At 55.2% G+C, this 17,458-nt stretch overlaps 6 protein-coding genes and 1 non-coding gene across 7 annotated transcripts; 4 read left to right on the top strand and 3 right to left on the bottom strand.

Annotated features, from left to right (window-relative positions):
* Positions 1 to 207: 207 nt before the first annotated feature.
* GLRG_01900 (uncharacterized protein) lies at positions 208 to 1,984 on the bottom strand (the record flags this gene model as incomplete). Its single annotated transcript, XM_008093234.1, has 4 exons — positions 208 to 610; positions 674 to 953; positions 1,012 to 1,363; positions 1,424 to 1,984. The coding sequence occupies 4 exons, from the start codon at positions 1,982 to 1,984 to the stop codon at positions 208 to 210; spliced, it is 1,596 nt and encodes a 531-aa protein (XP_008091425.1).
* A 3,203-nt stretch (positions 1,985 to 5,187) lies between these two features.
* GLRG_01899 (uncharacterized protein) lies at positions 5,188 to 5,852 on the top strand (the record flags this gene model as incomplete). Its single annotated transcript, XM_008093233.1, has 2 exons — positions 5,188 to 5,521; positions 5,581 to 5,852. The coding sequence occupies 2 exons, from the start codon at positions 5,188 to 5,190 to the stop codon at positions 5,850 to 5,852; spliced, it is 606 nt and encodes a 201-aa protein (XP_008091424.1).
* Positions 5,853 to 6,652: 800 nt separating this feature from the next.
* GLRG_01898 (uncharacterized protein) lies at positions 6,653 to 9,212 on the top strand (the record flags this gene model as incomplete). Its single annotated transcript, XM_008093232.1, has 2 exons — positions 6,653 to 7,333; positions 7,398 to 9,212. 2 exons carry the CDS (start codon positions 6,653 to 6,655, stop codon positions 9,210 to 9,212), a joined length of 2,496 nt encoding a protein of 831 aa, XP_008091423.1.
* Positions 9,213 to 9,492: 280 nt separating this feature from the next.
* On the top strand, positions 9,493 to 9,636 carry GLRG_13061. Its single transcript has one exon. It is a non-coding gene; the product is annotated as a tRNA-Glu (tRNA).
* Positions 9,637 to 10,037: 401 nt separating this feature from the next.
* GLRG_01897 (uncharacterized protein) lies at positions 10,038 to 10,684 on the top strand (the record flags this gene model as incomplete). Its single annotated transcript, XM_008093231.1, has 4 exons — positions 10,038 to 10,222; positions 10,291 to 10,346; positions 10,416 to 10,579; positions 10,655 to 10,684. 4 exons carry the CDS (start codon positions 10,038 to 10,040, stop codon positions 10,682 to 10,684), a joined length of 435 nt encoding a protein of 144 aa, XP_008091422.1.
* Positions 10,685 to 10,794: 110 nt separating this feature from the next.
* On the bottom strand, positions 10,795 to 13,281 carry GLRG_01896 (fungal specific transcription factor domain-containing protein; the record flags this gene model as incomplete). Its single annotated transcript, XM_008093230.1, has 6 exons — positions 10,795 to 11,427; positions 11,482 to 11,657; positions 11,725 to 11,998; positions 12,080 to 12,621; positions 12,685 to 13,091; positions 13,178 to 13,281. 6 exons carry the CDS (start codon positions 13,279 to 13,281, stop codon positions 10,795 to 10,797), a joined length of 2,136 nt encoding a protein of 711 aa, XP_008091421.1.
* Positions 13,282 to 15,295: 2,014 nt separating this feature from the next.
* On the bottom strand, positions 15,296 to 16,744 carry GLRG_01895 (proline dehydrogenase; the record flags this gene model as incomplete). Its single annotated transcript, XM_008093229.1, has 2 exons — positions 15,296 to 16,109; positions 16,170 to 16,744. The coding sequence occupies 2 exons, from the start codon at positions 16,742 to 16,744 to the stop codon at positions 15,296 to 15,298; spliced, it is 1,389 nt and encodes a 462-aa protein (XP_008091420.1).
* Positions 16,745 to 17,458: the final 714 nt, after the last annotated feature.

Here is a 17,458-nt window from a genome sequence, read left to right as displayed (position 1 = left end):
CCTATCAGTCTTGGAGGGTGAGATTCTGGGCATTGACGCAGTTGGTCGACGTAACTCGCAGACCTTGGCAAGCCCAGGCTTTTACCATTTCTATAATCAATTCCAACAACTCTAAAACTAGCGTATGCGGTTTGCTGCAGCGTTCGCTGTACAGCCAGGGTAGAGCTGCTGTCTTGTCCACCCCTATAGCGCAGCGACCAATAACACTTACGCACGCCTCTCCTCGGTTTGAGATTGAGAATCTTTCGGGGAGGAATCCTCGATGTGTATGTTTTCCCTCTTCAAAGTGTCTGCGGCCATGATAATGGCAGCGTTGGCGCCTTCGCCGTCGAACAGCCAGGAGATGTTTTCGAGCGTGCGGCCGCGCGTTTCGGGGTACGTGAACCAAACCGAGAATAGCATGGCAACCAATATGACAACGAACACGAAATAATACTTCCACTGAATGGCGTCGAGGGCGATGGGGTTAATAAAGGTGTTGAAGAAGATGGCGCCAAGTGACACCATCTGGGAAATAGCGAGTCCGCGGGCTCGCAGCTGATACGGCCAGATTTCAACTGGGTACGATATGACGAGTGGTGTAAGGGCAATATCATAGCCGAGGAAATAGCTAGGGAATCCTGTGTTAGTTCATTTGACGGAAACAGAGGACTCAAGAATCAGTGACACCTACATGAATAGGAAAGGAACCACTGCGAGTCCAGTAGGGCCATGCTTGGTTGCGTCGAAGCTGCCCGACAGGCCGGTGACGATGATGTACGATATCAACATGATAACGCCGCTCGTCATGAAGAGGGCTTTACGGCCGACCCTATCGACGCAGACAGAGGCAGCAACAGACCAGATAAGGTTCCAAATCTGGAGGCAGGCCGAGATGAGCGTCTGGTCGGTGACAGATGTGATGCCAACAGATTCAAGGATGATTGCGAGATAGTAGCTGACGACGCCGTTTCCTGGAAGGGGGTTGTGAGTCGACTGAACAAATCACGCTTACAATCAAAACTTTCTCACCTGACCACTGCGCGTATATGCCCAGAGATACACAAATCCAGAGACGGTGACGGTTTCCGGGCTTGGACCACAAATCAGCCCAAGAGGTCTTCTCGTTGGCCTCCTTCTCGGCCCTTAAGGTCTCCTCAATCTCGGCCATCTCGAATGCGATCAGAGGATGATTGATGTCACCACCGCAATGGGCTCTAGCGAGATTGACACGTGCCTCGTCGGCTCTGTCCATTGAGACGAGCCAACGGGGAGATTCGTCCATCATGAAGAGTGATGGGACTGTCATGAGCGGCAGCAATGCCATCAGCCCGGAGGGGATTTGCCACGAAATATTGCCTTCCATGTTTCTCGTACCGAAAGTCTGTCAACGTGGAAATCAGCCATTAAGACTACTAATTCCGGGTCGGGGAAAAGTTTTTACCGCCCAAGCGGCGACGATCGCTCCGATGTACCACCCTGAGTTGTAAATACTGGAGGCGATACCGCGGTGCGTGGGGAAGGCGTTTTCGGCAATCAGGAGCGGAGCCCCGACAGAAAGGCCCTGCGAGACGCCCATGAAGAAACGGGCGACGATGAAGGACGCAACGTTGGGCGCGGCCGTCTGCAGAACGGTGCCACCCATAGCAAAGGCGACGCTGAGCCAGAGGCCGAGCTTGCGGCCCCAACGGTTGCAGAGCATGGCGCAGAGGGGAAACCCGACTACGGCGCCGAGGGAGTACATGGCGTTGATGAAGCCGAGCCAGGCACCGGTGGGGTTGCCCATGAACTCACGCCACTGAGGCAGAGCAAGGAAGCCGTTCATGATGGAGCCATCGAAGCCGTTGGAGCTGGTGAAGAGCATAAAAGACAAGATGCAGAAGTTGAGCTTGAGGAGGTGTTTCTTCTTCCACCAGCGGATGCCATCGTTGGGGAGGACGCTGGCCAGCTCCTGGCCAACGGACTTGGCCTCGTTGGCCGTCGGTTGCTTGACTGAGGCGCTCATGGATACAGCATTCCTCGAGGGGCGGAAGTGGTAGTGTTGCGGGGAGTTCGAGAGGAAAGAGGGTGAGGGTGCTTCAAGCGTGAAAAGGCTCAAAGTGACGGTGAGACTCTTTAAACTTATGGCCCGCGGCTGCCCCCGGAGTGGGATGCGGACACGAGGATGAGCCGGAACTATCGTACCAGAATGGGATCTTGTGCGGTCAGACGCGAGCCAAAAGCTGGTCCCCGGATAGTCTGGTCAACCCCATTACCCCAGGGAAATTATCCAACCCCAGAGGTTCCACAGTTGCCGAGACTGTGCGCAACAAAATGTACGTGATAGAGACAATGCCGTAGCTGCTTTCTGTGGCTTGGCCTCTGGGCGACGAGGGGCGGGCAGGCAATATCGACATGGAATCATGCCAATCAGCGCAGGATCGGGGTGTGGGGATCTCGCGTTGCAGACAAGGGTCCGCGCTGCTGGACTTGCTTGGCGTATCATCATCTATGGCAGTTGGAAGCGCTAGCTTGGAAAAAGGCTTACCCAAGTGTGATCGGGTCAATTCTTTCGAAGCCGTATCGCCATACTGAGAGACGTAGTTCATTTTCAGCAATAACCAACAGCATATAAAGGCATGGGCGGTCATGTTGATTCTGAGAGAACACTTGTGGTAACTTGTGGACCATGAAGTGCACTAAGTCTGCAATATCGTCTATGCTTCTTGTGTTGGTCCATGGAGAAGGGCGATTGGATCCACCAAGAATAGCGCAGTGCGGTGAGTTTGTCAAAGCCTGACTCCCCTCAAGCGAGGGGCTATCCCAATTGAGGCTCAATGACATCTCCACACTGGTTGAGCCCGGTGACAGGCTCCGCATCGTTGGAGCTTCTGCGCGGTGCCGTAAGTGGGAGTGTTGCTCCGCGCTAGGATCGTGACAGAGTTGTCTCTCTGCAGTCTAAAGTTGACACTCCTTGCCGCTGATAATAAGCCGCATGCCAGTGACTATGTCGTCAGACGTGCCGGTTGTCACCGTACGAACTGGATTAGTTAATACGTGGGCGACGACATCGTTAGAGTTACTGGTTTGGGGACTGTCATCGGCGTTATCTCGGCTGCCAAGCATCGGCAATCCTCTCGGGAGTCTATGGTGAGAGCTGCCATGCAAGGGTCATGGCCAGTCACAGTACGGATACTTCAACTGAAAAAGTAGCCTTTGAACACGCCACGAGCCTGTGGCCGCTGGGAGTGACCGTTCGAGACCTTCGAGCCTGCAGGGTTATGGTCACATATCAGGATTCCAACCTAGGCTTCTAGGAGTAGGACGAACACCCAAGTCCGGTCACCACCTCGCTGTTGAACCCCGGGAAGAAGTCCGCGGTCCACTTGTAGCGGCCAAGAAGACCGCCTGCCGGTCGTATGGGCCACACTAAGCCTTTTATAAGAGAATTCCGACTCTTGTGGACATGATAGTTGGTACTGTCAAAACGGGAGAAACCTCGGTTAGACGCAGTGTGTTTGGCGGGTCAGTTGACCTATACACGCTTTTTACATTATTATGTCAGCTGCTTGTCAGTCAATTTACCGCACAACGTCAAGGGTGCAGTTCTGGAGAATCATCAAGAAATTCGATAGTTGTTGTTGGTGATTTAGCGGCAAGAGGCTGTTCTTGCAACTATAGCTTACAAATGTTCCCTTAAACTCCTAGCGCAAGTGTTGTTTAATAGATTCTTCTTTAACCTAGTATAACGTCATGTATCGCTACTACGACTACATTTTCAAACAAGGCTAGTTCAATTGATGCGACGGTGATAATGTGAAGAGCGGGCCTTCTGTTGTTGAGCTGCACATCTGCTCAATATCGATGAACAATTGAACATCTGCATGCAACTAACCCAACTACGATGAATAGTTCAAGGCCACGACGAAATGAATGAGACTATCAAGATCAACGGTTATTTATCCCAAGGCCATTAGAAGATCCAAGAGTGGCTTGAGAAAGCATAGTGCAGGCCGACCTCGAATTGAAGGTTCGCGGTTAACATGAAGCTCGTTCCGCTACCAGGACTCATAGTAAGTTATAGTCGCGATGTTTGGTTGACATTTCCGCAAAGTCAGTTGTTTCGGCGGCCTCTAGCTACGGAGATGCAGATCCACCGAGGCGTAAACAGGCACGTCATCTGCGAGATGACGATAGGTGGCGAGTGGCTGGAGTACACAGCCACATTGATATATGGCTGTGCATCATGAAGTCTCTCACGTGTACGGAGTAGGTACTCGGCGTTTGGCGTTAAGCGTCCTAGCTTCTCCGCAAGTAAGCCTTAGCTGAAAGTCTTGTCTTTGGCGAGACAGAATGATGAACTGTGTAGCCGAGGCGTTTCCTCAAGGTCGCAACGCTACGCAGTATTACTCAAGTACAGTCTTTATAAGCATCATGCCCGATGAGTAACACCACAATGAAGGTTTCCAGATAGAAACACACCAGCATGGGATACCGTAACAATCCTATAAGCCAAGGCTTCCAGAGTCCCTTTCAACTGCTATAGGTACTTGGGTGAACAGTGCGAAGGTTGGCGGGCAGGGAAGGATAAAGCCTCTACAAGTAAGAGATCATGAATTGAAACAGAGAGATGAACGTTTTACGCAAAAGTGCTTGGTCACTTGGACCCGTACCTAGATCATGGCAAATTAGCTTGAGACTTTTCCCATTCCGTTTCTTGAATATGTCAACAGCAGAAAATGTACCCAATCCCCCCCGAGCGTTCGGTCTCAGTGCACAGGTGCATCCTTTGACGTCACCGCGAGTATGTGCTGACTTGGATCTCCCAACGCTCAGTCCCTCGTCACTTCTCACTTGTGACGCCTCCCTCTCTATGCTGAAGCCTGCAAAGAGCTGACCAGTGGCGCTGCGACAAAGCCTCCCGCACTTTGCTCAGCCGCATACGTACGTTGGGTAGGCTGAAGTTCGGACTTTGAGCCGATTTGATAGGCGTGATCTTCAGAGCAGGTCTCGTATTTCACATGTACATGTATCTCACTTAAAACAGCCGAAATCCCCAATTATCGTCGTCTTCTGTTCTTCATTACCCCATCCCTATTTTCTAGGCTTTGCTACAGCAGCGTACCCACAGCCAACTGCATCTCTACCAACAACTTGGAAGGCATAATTCGCGGAACAAAGCAACCAAGCTACCAAACGATCACAGCTACAGATATCCCTAGTGTCAAGATGGCGGCCGCACAAGCAGTGCACCAGCTACCCCAGGCTAACAATGCTGTCGGCATCTTTCCACAATTGACGGCGAAAACAAATGAGACCCTCATCCTCAAGGAAAAGATGCTGTCCCTCACCGGCGACAGCTTCGATATCAAGCTCGCAAACGGGCAGCCCATCCTCCGGGTGGAGGGTAAAGCATTGTCCATCTCGGGTCGCAAGTCCGTCTACGACATGTCAGGGAACCACCTCTTCGACATCGTTAAGGAGCATCTCCACCTGCACACCACCTTCGCGGCGCAGGACCCGCAGGGCAACAAGATTATGGAAGTCAAGAGCAGCCTCGCGCGTGAGTGTTTGCCGTTTAAACGTTGTTCAGGGGTAGACTAGGTAGCTGACGGCATGTAGTCATAGGATCCAAGGCGACAGCGACTTTTGTGTCCCCCCACACCGGCAAGAGCGAAACTCTCGAGATGAAGGGCAACTGGCTGTCGACACAGGCCGACATTGTCGATACGAGCACTGGCCAGATTCTAGGCAGGATCGACAGGAACATGTTGCGTGCGCGCGACATGTTTGGGGGCAAACAAACCTACGCCCTCACCGTGGCGCCTGGGGTCGACATGGCCCTCATGTGTGCCCTGTGCATCTGCCTAGACGAGAAGAAGAATGACAAGTAGGGTTAGGTACATAGGTAGTGTCCGGGTGGCCAACGTGAACAAGCTTTGGCCCGGAGATATGGATGGTAATAGTTTTTTAATGATACCTAATGCGCGCAATATGAACTTTGATTTGTCGTTTGACTTTGCCTGGCAGGGGCACATGGGAAGACGTCAGTGAGGAGTTTGAACAAACACCTACTTTGCCATGCACCAAACCTAGCGCTTGCTTGGCGAGTGCTGGCAATAATCATCGAGAAGACAAGCTGGTTTTTTCTCCAGACCCACGTCACCCATTCGCCGAGGAAGTTGATGTAAGTGTTCCGACCTCGTCGGTTCGGCTCGGGAAGTGTGGTTTCTTTCGAGTTCCGAATGTGTTTCCCCGCGTTTCCCCCACAGGCCGGGTATGCCTTGTCTGGGGTAATGCTACTCTGTCTCCCCTCTTCGGAACGCACCCCTGGAGAGTCATCTCAAATTCTCGTCACTTTGCAAGACTAGTCGGCGACTAATAGCCCGAATACTGCTAAAGAATAGTTTGAGGACGCCCCACTCCCAAGGGGATCGGGCTCACTACGACCGAGATCTTCTTCATATAAGTACCGAAGGCTGGGCTGCCGGTTGACTATTTGACTTCTGGATATGTCTTTCCATATTTCATAGGCCCAACCGTCAGTGTAACGCCTGTCATGGAGGCTCTCTCCCTCTTGCTAGTGTTTGCAATCGGATCTGTGATAGCTTTACCGACAAGTGATTCAACCAATGCCAAGTAGGAGGACCTGTCCCACCCGCTTCCTAGCACTAGAAATCGATTATGGAGTCTAATGTTTCTTTCGTACAGTATCTTTACCCCGAAAGGCGTAGCCACTGGCAACGCTGTCCAGTTGCAGACTCAACCCTTCTCACCTTTCACGCTCAGCCCAGACACCCCGGTAGCCACCCTTGACTATGGAGCTGAGAGGGCAGGCTATCCGATCTTCGACGTCACCTCCCTCAGTGCCCCGGCGCAAATCGAAGTCAAGTACACGGAGCACTTTGACGGGCTGAACCATCCCTTCAGCGACGGGCCGTTCACATTCACCAACATGCTCAGCAACAACTTCCGCGTCGAGACGTTCGACGTCGCGGCCACCGGCCGGCTTGCATCTCCGCTGCTCCAAGGAGGCCAGAAGTGGCAGTCCATCAGGCTCTTGACCAACGGCACGGTGGAAATCTCGAGTGTAGGCTTCGTTGCTACCATTGACACGGCCGAGCCGGAAGATCTCCCTGGGCAGTTTGACAGCGATGACGAGACCTTGAATGAGATTTGGAAGCTCGGCGCCAGAGCGGCGACGGCGGCGTGCTTCGACAAGGGCACGCAGAAAGCCACATGGCAAGTGAGCGAGGAAGACGGCGTGTTGGCCCGCAGCACGCGGCCAGCCGCGACGTATAAGGGCACGTCTTGGAGCAATTACACACTGGAGTTCGACACCAAGATCGAAAAAGGCGGAAGCTGGTTCATGACTGTAAGACCCAACCCTCTTTCTCCCATATAATCCGCAAGACTGTGCAACTAAGCGCGACGCCTAGGGAGGTGTTGTGGCCGGCAACGGATACATGATGCTGCTGACCAGTGAGCTCCCCGAGACCACTCGCTTCGCCAACACCAACACGACATTGACGCCGGCCAACACCATCTCGCTGGCCTACGGAGCCGACTTTGTGAACCAGACATCACTGTCAACGTTCCTGCTCGACGTTTTCAAGGTTCCATTCAACGTGAAGGAAAACACATGGTACCACATCAAGGCATCCATGGCTCCCTCGGGTCACCTTGCCGTCTCCATCGACGACACGCAGGTGTTCAATATCTCGCGATCCGACTATCCGTGGGCACTCACCAGCGGCACCCTGGTGTACGCAGGCTCTCCCGACTTCACCGGCTCCATCGGCTTCGGCGCGTACCAGGACCAAGCAGCCTACTTCAAAAACGCGCACGTCTACGACACCGTCAACGGCTCGACTATTTACGCCAACAACCTCACCACCCCGGACGTCCTCGTCGAGTACGGAACCCAGGCAAACACCGACAGTGCGTGCGTCGATGGGCCCAAGCGCGACAGGCTCATCTGGCTCGGCGACTTCTACCACACCACGCGCATCATCGCCGCCAGCACGTCGCGGGCGGACCATTCGCGCGGAACGCTGCAGCTCCTGATCGATTCGCAGATCGCCAACGGCCAGATGAACATCAGCCCCAACCTCGGGTACGATCTGGCGTCTGCCGCGGACGCGCTGGGGCCGCAAGGCGGCGGCGCGTTCGGGTTGCAGGACTACCAGCTCCTGGGGCTGATGGCATTCAGCAACCACGTGCGGCTGCACAACGACCTCGCGTGGGCGAGTGCGACGTGGCCGCAGTGGCAGAGGGTGGTCGACTGGCTTCTGCCGCAAATCAACTCGACGACGGGGTTGTTGACGTTCCCGGGCGGGTTTGCCTTCACCGGGCCGGCGGACGCGGGGTCCGCGATCGGGTGCGAGGCCGTCCAGGCCCTCAAGGGCGTGGCGGACGTGGCCGCTGCCCTCGACGACACGGCGTCCGCGACGCGATATCGCGAGGCTGCAAGCTCGTTGGCGGACGCCATCAACGAGAAGTTGTGGAACGACGACGTCGGCGCGTACGGTCTCTCGCTGGCGGACATGAGCAATATCTCCGTGGCGGCGACCTCGTTCTGCATCACTTCGGGCGTGGCGGACGCGAACCGCGCCGCCCGCTCCATCGCTGCGTTGCTGTCCGGCCTCAAGCTCGGCCCGGGCTACAAAGACGCCTCGACCGTGCCGTCCAACGACAGCAGCGTCAACATCTCGCCCAACACCAATGGGTTCCTCCTCTCGGCGCTCTTCGTAGGCAACGCCACGCAGGCGGCCGACGAGCTGATGCGGAGCCTCTGGGGCGCGATGCTCCCGGGCGCCAGCGAGGCGCAGAACAAGAGCGCCGTCGGCGCGAGCTGGGAGTACGTCAACGCCGCGACGCTGGAGCCCGGCCTGGGCCTGTTCACGAGCCTCGGCCACCCTTGGGGCGGCTCCCCGACGTATGTCTTGACGGAATGGGCGGCGGGCCTGCGGGCCGTCGAGGGGACCGACGGGTTCGGCTACAGGAACTGGGTTGTGGCACCGGCATCCGGGGTGGCATTGGGGCTGAAGAGGGCGAGCGCGAGCGTCGTCACCGCGTTTGGTGGGGAGCTCAGCGTCGAGTGGCGGAAGGATGGTGATAAGATCGGGGTCACCATTAGCGCTCCTATGGACACGAAAGGGCAGTTTATGTATGGCAACAAGAGCATTGCGTTGCACGGACGGACTGAGTATCAGTTTACCGTGGACACGACATTACAGAATGGCATTGTTTAAGTGATGCACAGCTAGTAATTGTATAGACCTATCTTGAATAACAACGGTCATGTACGGATATATGTAACCCAAGACAAGCTTACCACCGAAACATTGGAGGATCCAATCATGATCGTTTTGTTTCAGATGGTGTGTGGCCTTCTTCGTATCCCTGCCGACCCGGGGGTAAGACGTATCTGAGAAAAGCCGAGGTAATCGTGCGGGACTATCAGTCTTAAGGTGGATTCGAACATACTCGGGGCATCGCGTGCCTCCGCTCTGCGAGCACACACACACAAGTGGTTGTGTAGTGTAGTGGTTATCACTGTAGGTTCTCGTTGAAGCGCTCTGGCATTCATCACGTACTGACTTCCATCGAGCCGGATTTTGATCACTTGCTATCAAATGTCTTCCGGCAACCCCGGTTCGAGCCCGGGCACGACCTAACCTTTCTCCTTTTTATTTTTATTTTATTTTTTATTACATTTCTTTCTGACGGCGGTCTTGGGTATCTCAGACGGTGATTGCGGTAAAAAGCCTCGCTTGTTAAACAAGCCTATTCTTCTTGAACTAAGTGCATACGAGCTTTTGGTGGCATAACCATAAAGTAGAGGATTGATTGTTAAGCGGAACTCCAGCCACAGATGCCCTGCCGGCTACTCTCGGCACTCTATTCCGGCATCGGAACTACTCGATCGAGCTCCGTGCTTCATCTCTCCCCCCTCCGATGTCGTGCTGCTCCCTCCGCTCCGCTCGTGTACGATCCGGTCACATGACGGTGTAATCAATACGCCCCAGGAAGCATTCGAGGGCCTGCGCGGTCCCTTTGTCCCATCCATGTCCACAATGTCCATCCCCACACGAGTCTTGAGGAACAGATTCATCCCCGCCGCTAGAAACCTACCCCGCACCGCCAGCCAGACCTCGCCGTTCAGTCTCAGATACCGCACGATGGCCACCAGCGCAAAGGAGTTCCTGTGCATCCTCCCGGATAAGCCGGACGCGCTCGCGCGGCGGTTGGAGGTCAGGGCGTGAGTAGACTCCCTACCTGCCGTTGAGAACAATGAAGCACTGTGATGATGAGGCTGACACGATGAAGCACGCATCTGGCCGGTGCTCAGACTAATGCGGGCAATGGAAAGATAGCTCTCGGCGGTACGTCCTCTCAATCCTCCCCCTCTCACATGAAGCTGTCAGTCTGATGGGGACGGTGTATGAATGCAGGCGCCATGTTTGAAGAGCACCCAACCGAAGGAAAGACACCTAGCTTCAAGGGCAGCGTCATCATCTACACTGCCAAGGATGCCGAAGAGGCTTGGGAGCTCATCAGGGACGACATTTATGCCAAGAGCGATGTGTGGGATCTCGAGAAGGCCCAGGTCATTCCGGTAAGCCAATGACCCATGCTCGGGTTGCAACGAGTTTGCTTCGCAGTGAGACGCTAATGTCGATGCGTGATATAGTTCAAGTCTGCCGTGCGAGAGTCTTTGTAGCTTTGTCCACGAGGGGCCTCAGTTGAGTACCTAGAATGAACTCGTGAAATGCATGAACGCAGCGGCGTTTATCGTACACGACGGCCGTCCTCGCTTAGCCAGACCTCATTTCATCTTCTGTGAACCTCCTCGGAATCGACAGACTGAATCAGATCCTCCACGTCCAGCCGCTCCGCCAGATCCAACAACGCCTGCGGCGAAAGACCGCCCATGCACCCCGTATCGAATATGTCCCACCCCGCCTCCTCCATCTGGTCCAGAAACGACCCATGCTCGTGTCCGTGGTGATGATGGTGCGGGTTCGCGCTGCTCGGCGGCGGCGTCGGCGGCTCCTCCGCGGGCGGCGTCAGGGCCGACATGATGTGCTCGAGCTGGCTGAGTTCCAGCTTCCGCAGCGGCGCGACCAGACTCCCCTTTGAAATCATCTTGTCCAGCACGTTCGTGACGTTCTCGCACCAGGTGTCGTCTTGTATGAGAGACGGGCTGATGACCCGGATGAGGTGGAGGAGAAAGGCCGAGGAGAAGGCGTCTTCGAGCTGGAAAGGCAGGAAGGCCTCGAGGAGGTCTTCGTCGCCGAGGACGCGGAGGGTCCTGAGCACCGTCTGCGCCGAGTCGACGCACGACTGCAGCAGGGAGGCGACGGGGGGCGTCAGGGTGACGGTATGGGACTGCCGCATGTCCGAGTGTTCGATGTGCATGTGGAGAGCGCACATGACCAGTGGACGCGTTGTCAGCACCACGCACTACCAATGTTAGCTAGTCAATTGCGATTGCTCCTTGAGCGGCTGTGGACTTACGTGATGGTAAGAGAGGATGAGCCGTAATGCCATCCTCGATGCCCTGCTGACAGACCCTTGGAAGTGAGTGTCGAGCAATGCCGTAAGGTCTCGGGATAGACGCGCAAGGTCCCGGAGGATAGACTGGGTGTTTGGGACAAGCGAGCCATCAAACTCCTTGCCAACACCATACACGGCTGAGGCGCGGGGTTAGTGAAGCCATAATAAAGAGGCGGAGAGGGATCGTCACTAGGGAGAACCTACTCGTGAGAATGCGTGCCATCAAGCGCGAGAGCCGGACATGCAGGGTCATGTTCAGCGCATCCAGGGAGCTGTCCCCATTCGAGGGCAGCTTGACAGTGATGTCCTCGTCCCGGATCGATGTCGGCGCCCCCATGAGGGCGGAAAATTCTCTGTCAAGGGTGTACACTACCCAGAACACAATGTTGCAGCGCCTCGAGTAGTCGGCGCCTACTACGTCTTCGGGCATGTGTCTGTAGATGCCTTCGACGATGCCGATGCGCAGTGCCTGTCCGATCTGCGACTGTGTCAGCCCGTCCGCTCGAGGGTCTGGACTATCATAAGAAGGGGGTGGGGGGTGAGTGAAGGGTCTTCCTACATGTTGATACGCTGCCAACCTCATGTCCAAGCACTGGAAGTACAATGCCGCCAGCGCAAGGGCTTGGATGGCATGGATGGAATCCGGGCTGAGACCGGATAAGTCGGGGAGCAGTGCCATGGCCCGCGTCGCGTACTGGACCCCGGGAGGGGCCGTCGCCTGCGGACCGCTGCTGACGACAAAGGCCTTGCCGAACGCCAGGATGAGCAGGTACTGGGCGTACCACAGCCTCGAGGAGCTGGCCTTCCCGACCGGGTCCTCGTACAGCTCGCGCATGTGCCTCACGAAGGACGGCTCGTCGATGAGATAGAAGACGGCGCCGAGGTAGAACTTTGCCGTGTTCAGCAGATACATGGCGTAGTCGAGCGGCGGGAGATTGGACACGTCGGGGGTCTCGGCGGCGCCCAGGGGCGTCCACTGCATCCTGAAGGCGCCCTCGTGCGGCAGATGCCACGGGTCCGGGGCGGCGTCCGGCATGCGTTTCCCGAGCAGGGCCAGGACTCTGCGGGAAAAAGACCACGAAGAGGTCGGGCCCATGTACCCTACCGAGCTCCGAATCAGCACAGCACGTCCTTGTCCGACCACGGGAGACGGTCTCTACTCACAATACCGGTCGCCCACTTTTGCGAATGTGTAGTCGTTGTCGACAAGGGGATTCTGCCAAAATCCCGGTCCGATCTCGCCCTCATCTCTGTGGGTTGAAGGACCGTCGTCCACCTCACTATCAGGGTCTGACGGGGCAGGACCACCTAGGGCTGGACTGTCTACTAACAACCTGTGAGTCGGGGGGGTTCTGTTGATGTGCGGTTTGGATATTTGGTGATTGTTACCATTGCCTGGCGTTTCCAGCTGGTTCGTCGTTTCTTCACTGCGGCCTGTGGAAGTGTGAAGCGGCGTCGCGTATGCACGGCTCTGCACATCCTCAACCTCAACATCGACCCCCCGACTCAAAGCCCTCGTTGACCGGTCAGAACCCGGCTCGGTATTCCGGTTCTGAAGTTCACGTAGGTAACTGCGGGACGGATTCAGCTTCTTCACCATCACCGCCGCGCGCGCTGAGAAGCAATCGTTGTCGGGAGGGGGGTTCCGACAACTCACCTTTCCGACACCGACACCCGCTTGTCCTCGGCGGCGAAGATGCACCGGTGCTTTTTCCTATCGCAACGGGCGCAAGGCTGAGAGCCGGAGCACTTGACTTTCATCACCCGACATCTTTCGCATCTTTTGCCCGGAAAGATAAAATAATGTCAGTTAACTGGACCTCATTTTCTTGTTCATGTTCTGTCGGAATGGACGAGGGGCGGAACACCCCCGCCCGCACGCACGCACGCACGCTTTTTGGCACTTTTTGGTCACTTTGTATTGCCCTTGGCTTAGTTGCGGCATGGCGAACTGGTCTCGCGCGGCCGGGTCGAAAACTTCATATCGTTCCCTCGGTGAGGTGTTACAGGTTATCGCGTTGAGTCTGAGTATCGATATGTCGGAGCAGCGTTCCGATAACTTCTATGCGTGCGGGCCCTATCATCTTTATGGAATGGGCAAAGCTAGGGGGAACCGACCTCGGCACAGAGGCTCCAGAGGCACTAGCGTTCTTGGTGGCAGGCTTATCGGACATGGTGTCTGTCTGGGGTAGAATTACTCGCCGAAGGTAGCCGACAAGCCAATATTGCAACTCCAGTCGTTATCACTCGGGGGGGTTGCAAGCCTGCGTTTTACCCCACAAAGTTGAGACTTCCCCTAAAGTAACTTAACTCCAGGGTTAGTATTGGTGGGTATCGCGTTTGACACGAGATACGCGTCATTCGCGGGGAAGATCGACAGCGGTGCGAATCGTAGGCCTACAGAGCCATCTCTGAACATCAGGGGGTTGGCCGAGCACGAGACCACTTGGTTCCGGGGAGCAGTTTGTCATAGACAAGTTCCGGCTCTGGAGTTGTGGACGGCCAAGCCGGGTGTAGCATAGACTACGAGAGATGACCGCTGTGCATCCCGATTTGCTCTGTATACTGTTTCGGCAAATCCGATGATAAACAGAAGTGCAGAGGATCGAAAGGGGCTGGGTACTGAAAGAAGACTTGAAGAATCCTCTAGAGATAGAGAGAATGAATGAATGGCATGTACTCGTTTTATCAGCTGGATTCATCATGGGCTGATTCCATGCGTGGATCAACGCCAACGGATTGACATGCCACAGCCGCACAACCTGGATTCTTGTTGCGTAAGACTTTTCCAACGAAAGAAGCCAGGTTGCGTTGGAGAAGATACTGGAAAGTCTCTTGCTATACGGATGTGGGATGACCGAGTCGTTGCGCAATGCCCGTGTCGGGCGGCGCATCCGACATTCCCAAGCAGCTGATGACGCCTGCAGGGTGGAGATCGGGCAGACATCCCGATGCTTTCCACACCAATCACATCTGGGCTTCTTATCGGAGGCGGTGATGATCATGTTCGTCTGCCACACCAGACGAGCTACCAGCCCCGGAACTTAGGCTGGGAATGGGTTCGAGCACTTTGCCATGGTTCATTGCAGAGTAAGGAATAAATAATTTTAACAAGATATGGTTCAAACACTCACATAAGATCATTCTAGTGTATCAATAAACGTGACCCAATCCCAAACTCAAGTCCGACATAATATAGCCAAGGCGTCCGAACCGAACGTGACGACGATCCAACCCAGGGGGATGTCGATCCATACGCACTAGACCGCTCATTGATCGAAAACTATCAACTGCTGGTCTTCGGCATCGTAATTGGGCCATTAGTGTCCAGTGCGTTATCAAAGGCTGCGACGAGAAACTTGGCACCCTTCAGCTATTTTTAAGTCATTGGCCGTGACCTGCCCAGGTTCATAGTCGGCCTTCCGTCAAGGGGCCGCCATACCTGGCGCAAAACAGTCGAGCGTTTATGGGGATGGCGTGTCAGAGAACTCCGTGATCAAGGCAAGAATGAGAGAAGAGCCGCTGGAACAGTCATTCTCAGTTGCACCATAGCTAGAGTTGGACGAAAAGGATGGATCGTTGGGCGATGAAAACCCGGCTCACGTCGCTGGGTCCTTGCATCCTGGGCTCTGTTCATTTCACAGTCATATCCTGCAGCAGGAACCGTGGCCTCTTGGGTATTTCTCAGTTTTTTTGCCTGCCATTATGGGATATCTAGGTATAATTCATCATGCATCGCTTGAAACAAAGACATAAAATAAAGACCCCGGCGTTCTCATCCGAAAACCCGACGACGAAGCTCGCTCTTCAGAGATCCGAGCATGTGCGAGCTCTGCTCGATGGCTCCCTTGTTTTCCACCGCCCGACGGTGCAGGTATCCCATGCACTCCGAAACGGTTCCCCAGGGCAGGTACTTGAACGGCTTTGGGATCGCGTCCCTCTTCAGCCCAGAGTCCGTCAGACACGAGTCATAGTTGTCGAGCAGCTCGCAGCTCAACTCGTCCGCCATGCCGAGAAGCTGCCCGCACTCGAGATCGGTTGTGGCCTGGCCCTCGAGGAGCCTCCGACGGTGGTTTGTGATGGCCGTGGCGGAGCTGGCGGCGTTGTGTGTCGCGAGGAAGAGCGCGCTCGAGGGGAACTCGCAGCCCTTGGCCTGCTCGGGGAGTCTCTGGCTGATGAACATGTCCGTGATGTCGTCAAAGTTGCGGTCGGTGTCTTCCTTGGTGTCGTGGATCAGGGAGCGGACTTCGTTCTCGATGTAGGCCCCGCGGACCAGTTTGACACCCAGGCTCCAGCCCTCCTGGGCAGCCAGTGCGATGTGACGTTCGGCGTTGGCCTTGGAGGCCTTCAGGTATGATTGGATGGTGTTATAAACCAGAGGCTTGCTGTTGCGGTTGTGGTGTCTCATCAGATCGATGGTCCACTCGTCCAGTTGAGGTTGCAGGGCTTGCTGTTCGGCGTCGATCCAGAGACGGGAGCCTTGCTTCTTGGCCTCGTCGCACATTTCATCCAAGGCCTTACGAATCACGTCCGGAATAGGGGCGCGGGCTCTCATCGCATCCACGGCAATGGGACCAGCACCGGTAATCCTGAGGAGATGTGTTAGTTTGGGCAATTGTGGGAGAACCATTGTCGAAGAAGAAACCTACTTGACGGCGAGAAAGTCGCCAGGAGCCAGCATGTGAAGTGTCTCAATGTTTCCCTTCTTCCACAAGTCGACCATCTCGTAGAAGGGTGCTGCGTAATCACCAGCGTGTCCTTCGGCGCTGGCTTCCTGAGCGTCCAGGACGATTTCCTTCGCGTAGTTGAGGATGACGCCTTGATACCCCATTCGCTTGACATCAGAAACGGTCTTTGTGACTTCTCGCAGGTTCTCGCCGGCACAGAAGTGGTCGTAGATGGTCCATCGCAGTAAACGCTTAAGAACGGGATTTCGGTCGGGGTTGAATAGTGCCATCTTGGACTTGGAGATGAAGTGTAGAAGAGGGAGCGCGGGCTTCATGAGCAGTGGTGAAGACATGAACTGTGTGAGGGCAAGTGACCGCACCAGACTGACTGTAGATAATCTGGATAGAGGCGACTTCTTGGTGGTTGAAAGTAGAGTCTGAGTCTTGGCCGCCGGCGTGGTGGCGGCGGTGCTGGAATATCTCGTCGCTCCTTGCAGGCGTAAGGACCTGCAGAAAGGCACTGGCGCCTGGCTGGACACGACGAGTCTGGCGGACATCGTGAATGAGTTATACGCGTGATGTGGTTAAACTCAGCGGACGGGTGGGAGGGTGCCTGAGCATAAGTATTTATCTATCCTAGACGGCTATGGACGGCATAAACTCTGAGTCGCGGCCGCTCCAAATTATCGTGGAAGTATCTCTCCGACTTGCCGACCCCACCATCGGCGTTCCGATAGCCTCTTTGTACACTCTGGGGTATACGGCCCTGACGTATAGATTTGCGGCTATAACCACGTCACAAGGGTTCCTGCGGCTCATCTGGCTGTTAATGATTACTTCAGAAGTGGGTAAGACAGGGCCGCCACCAAAGGGGAATCCGGACGCCATTGGGTCACCGATGGGACCGAAATCTCGCAATGCCCTGCCGCCATCGGGTGCATTGAGTTCAGATCTACGAGATAACAATGGCCAGATGACCAGAGTTGGGTCTTGGACAGGGAGGCCGCGCCCGGAAACAGCAAGCGTCGGTGCGGTGCTCACGTGCCGACATGTCGGGATCGGATGGCTTATCATGTCGGAAGGTCGTCCCGACAACGCCACGGCAGATTCATGTCGGCTGACTGCAACGCTGGATCTCAGTCTCCGACAATAAAACGATCGCATGTCTATTCTAGTCACATTCTGTTATATCAGGTGATGAGCTTTGGAGACCCCTATATCTAAAAATATCCGTGGTTCTTCGATCCCTCGTCTTTCTAACCCACACGATC

Source organism: Colletotrichum graminicola (genome assembly GCF_000149035.1).
Source record: "Colletotrichum graminicola M1.001 genomic scaffold supercont1.7, whole genome shotgun sequence".
NCBI lineage: Eukaryota > Fungi > Ascomycota > Sordariomycetes > Glomerellales > Glomerellaceae > Colletotrichum > Colletotrichum graminicola.
Note: the sequence above shows the minus strand (reverse complement) of the source record. Positions and strands in the feature narration are given on the sequence as shown.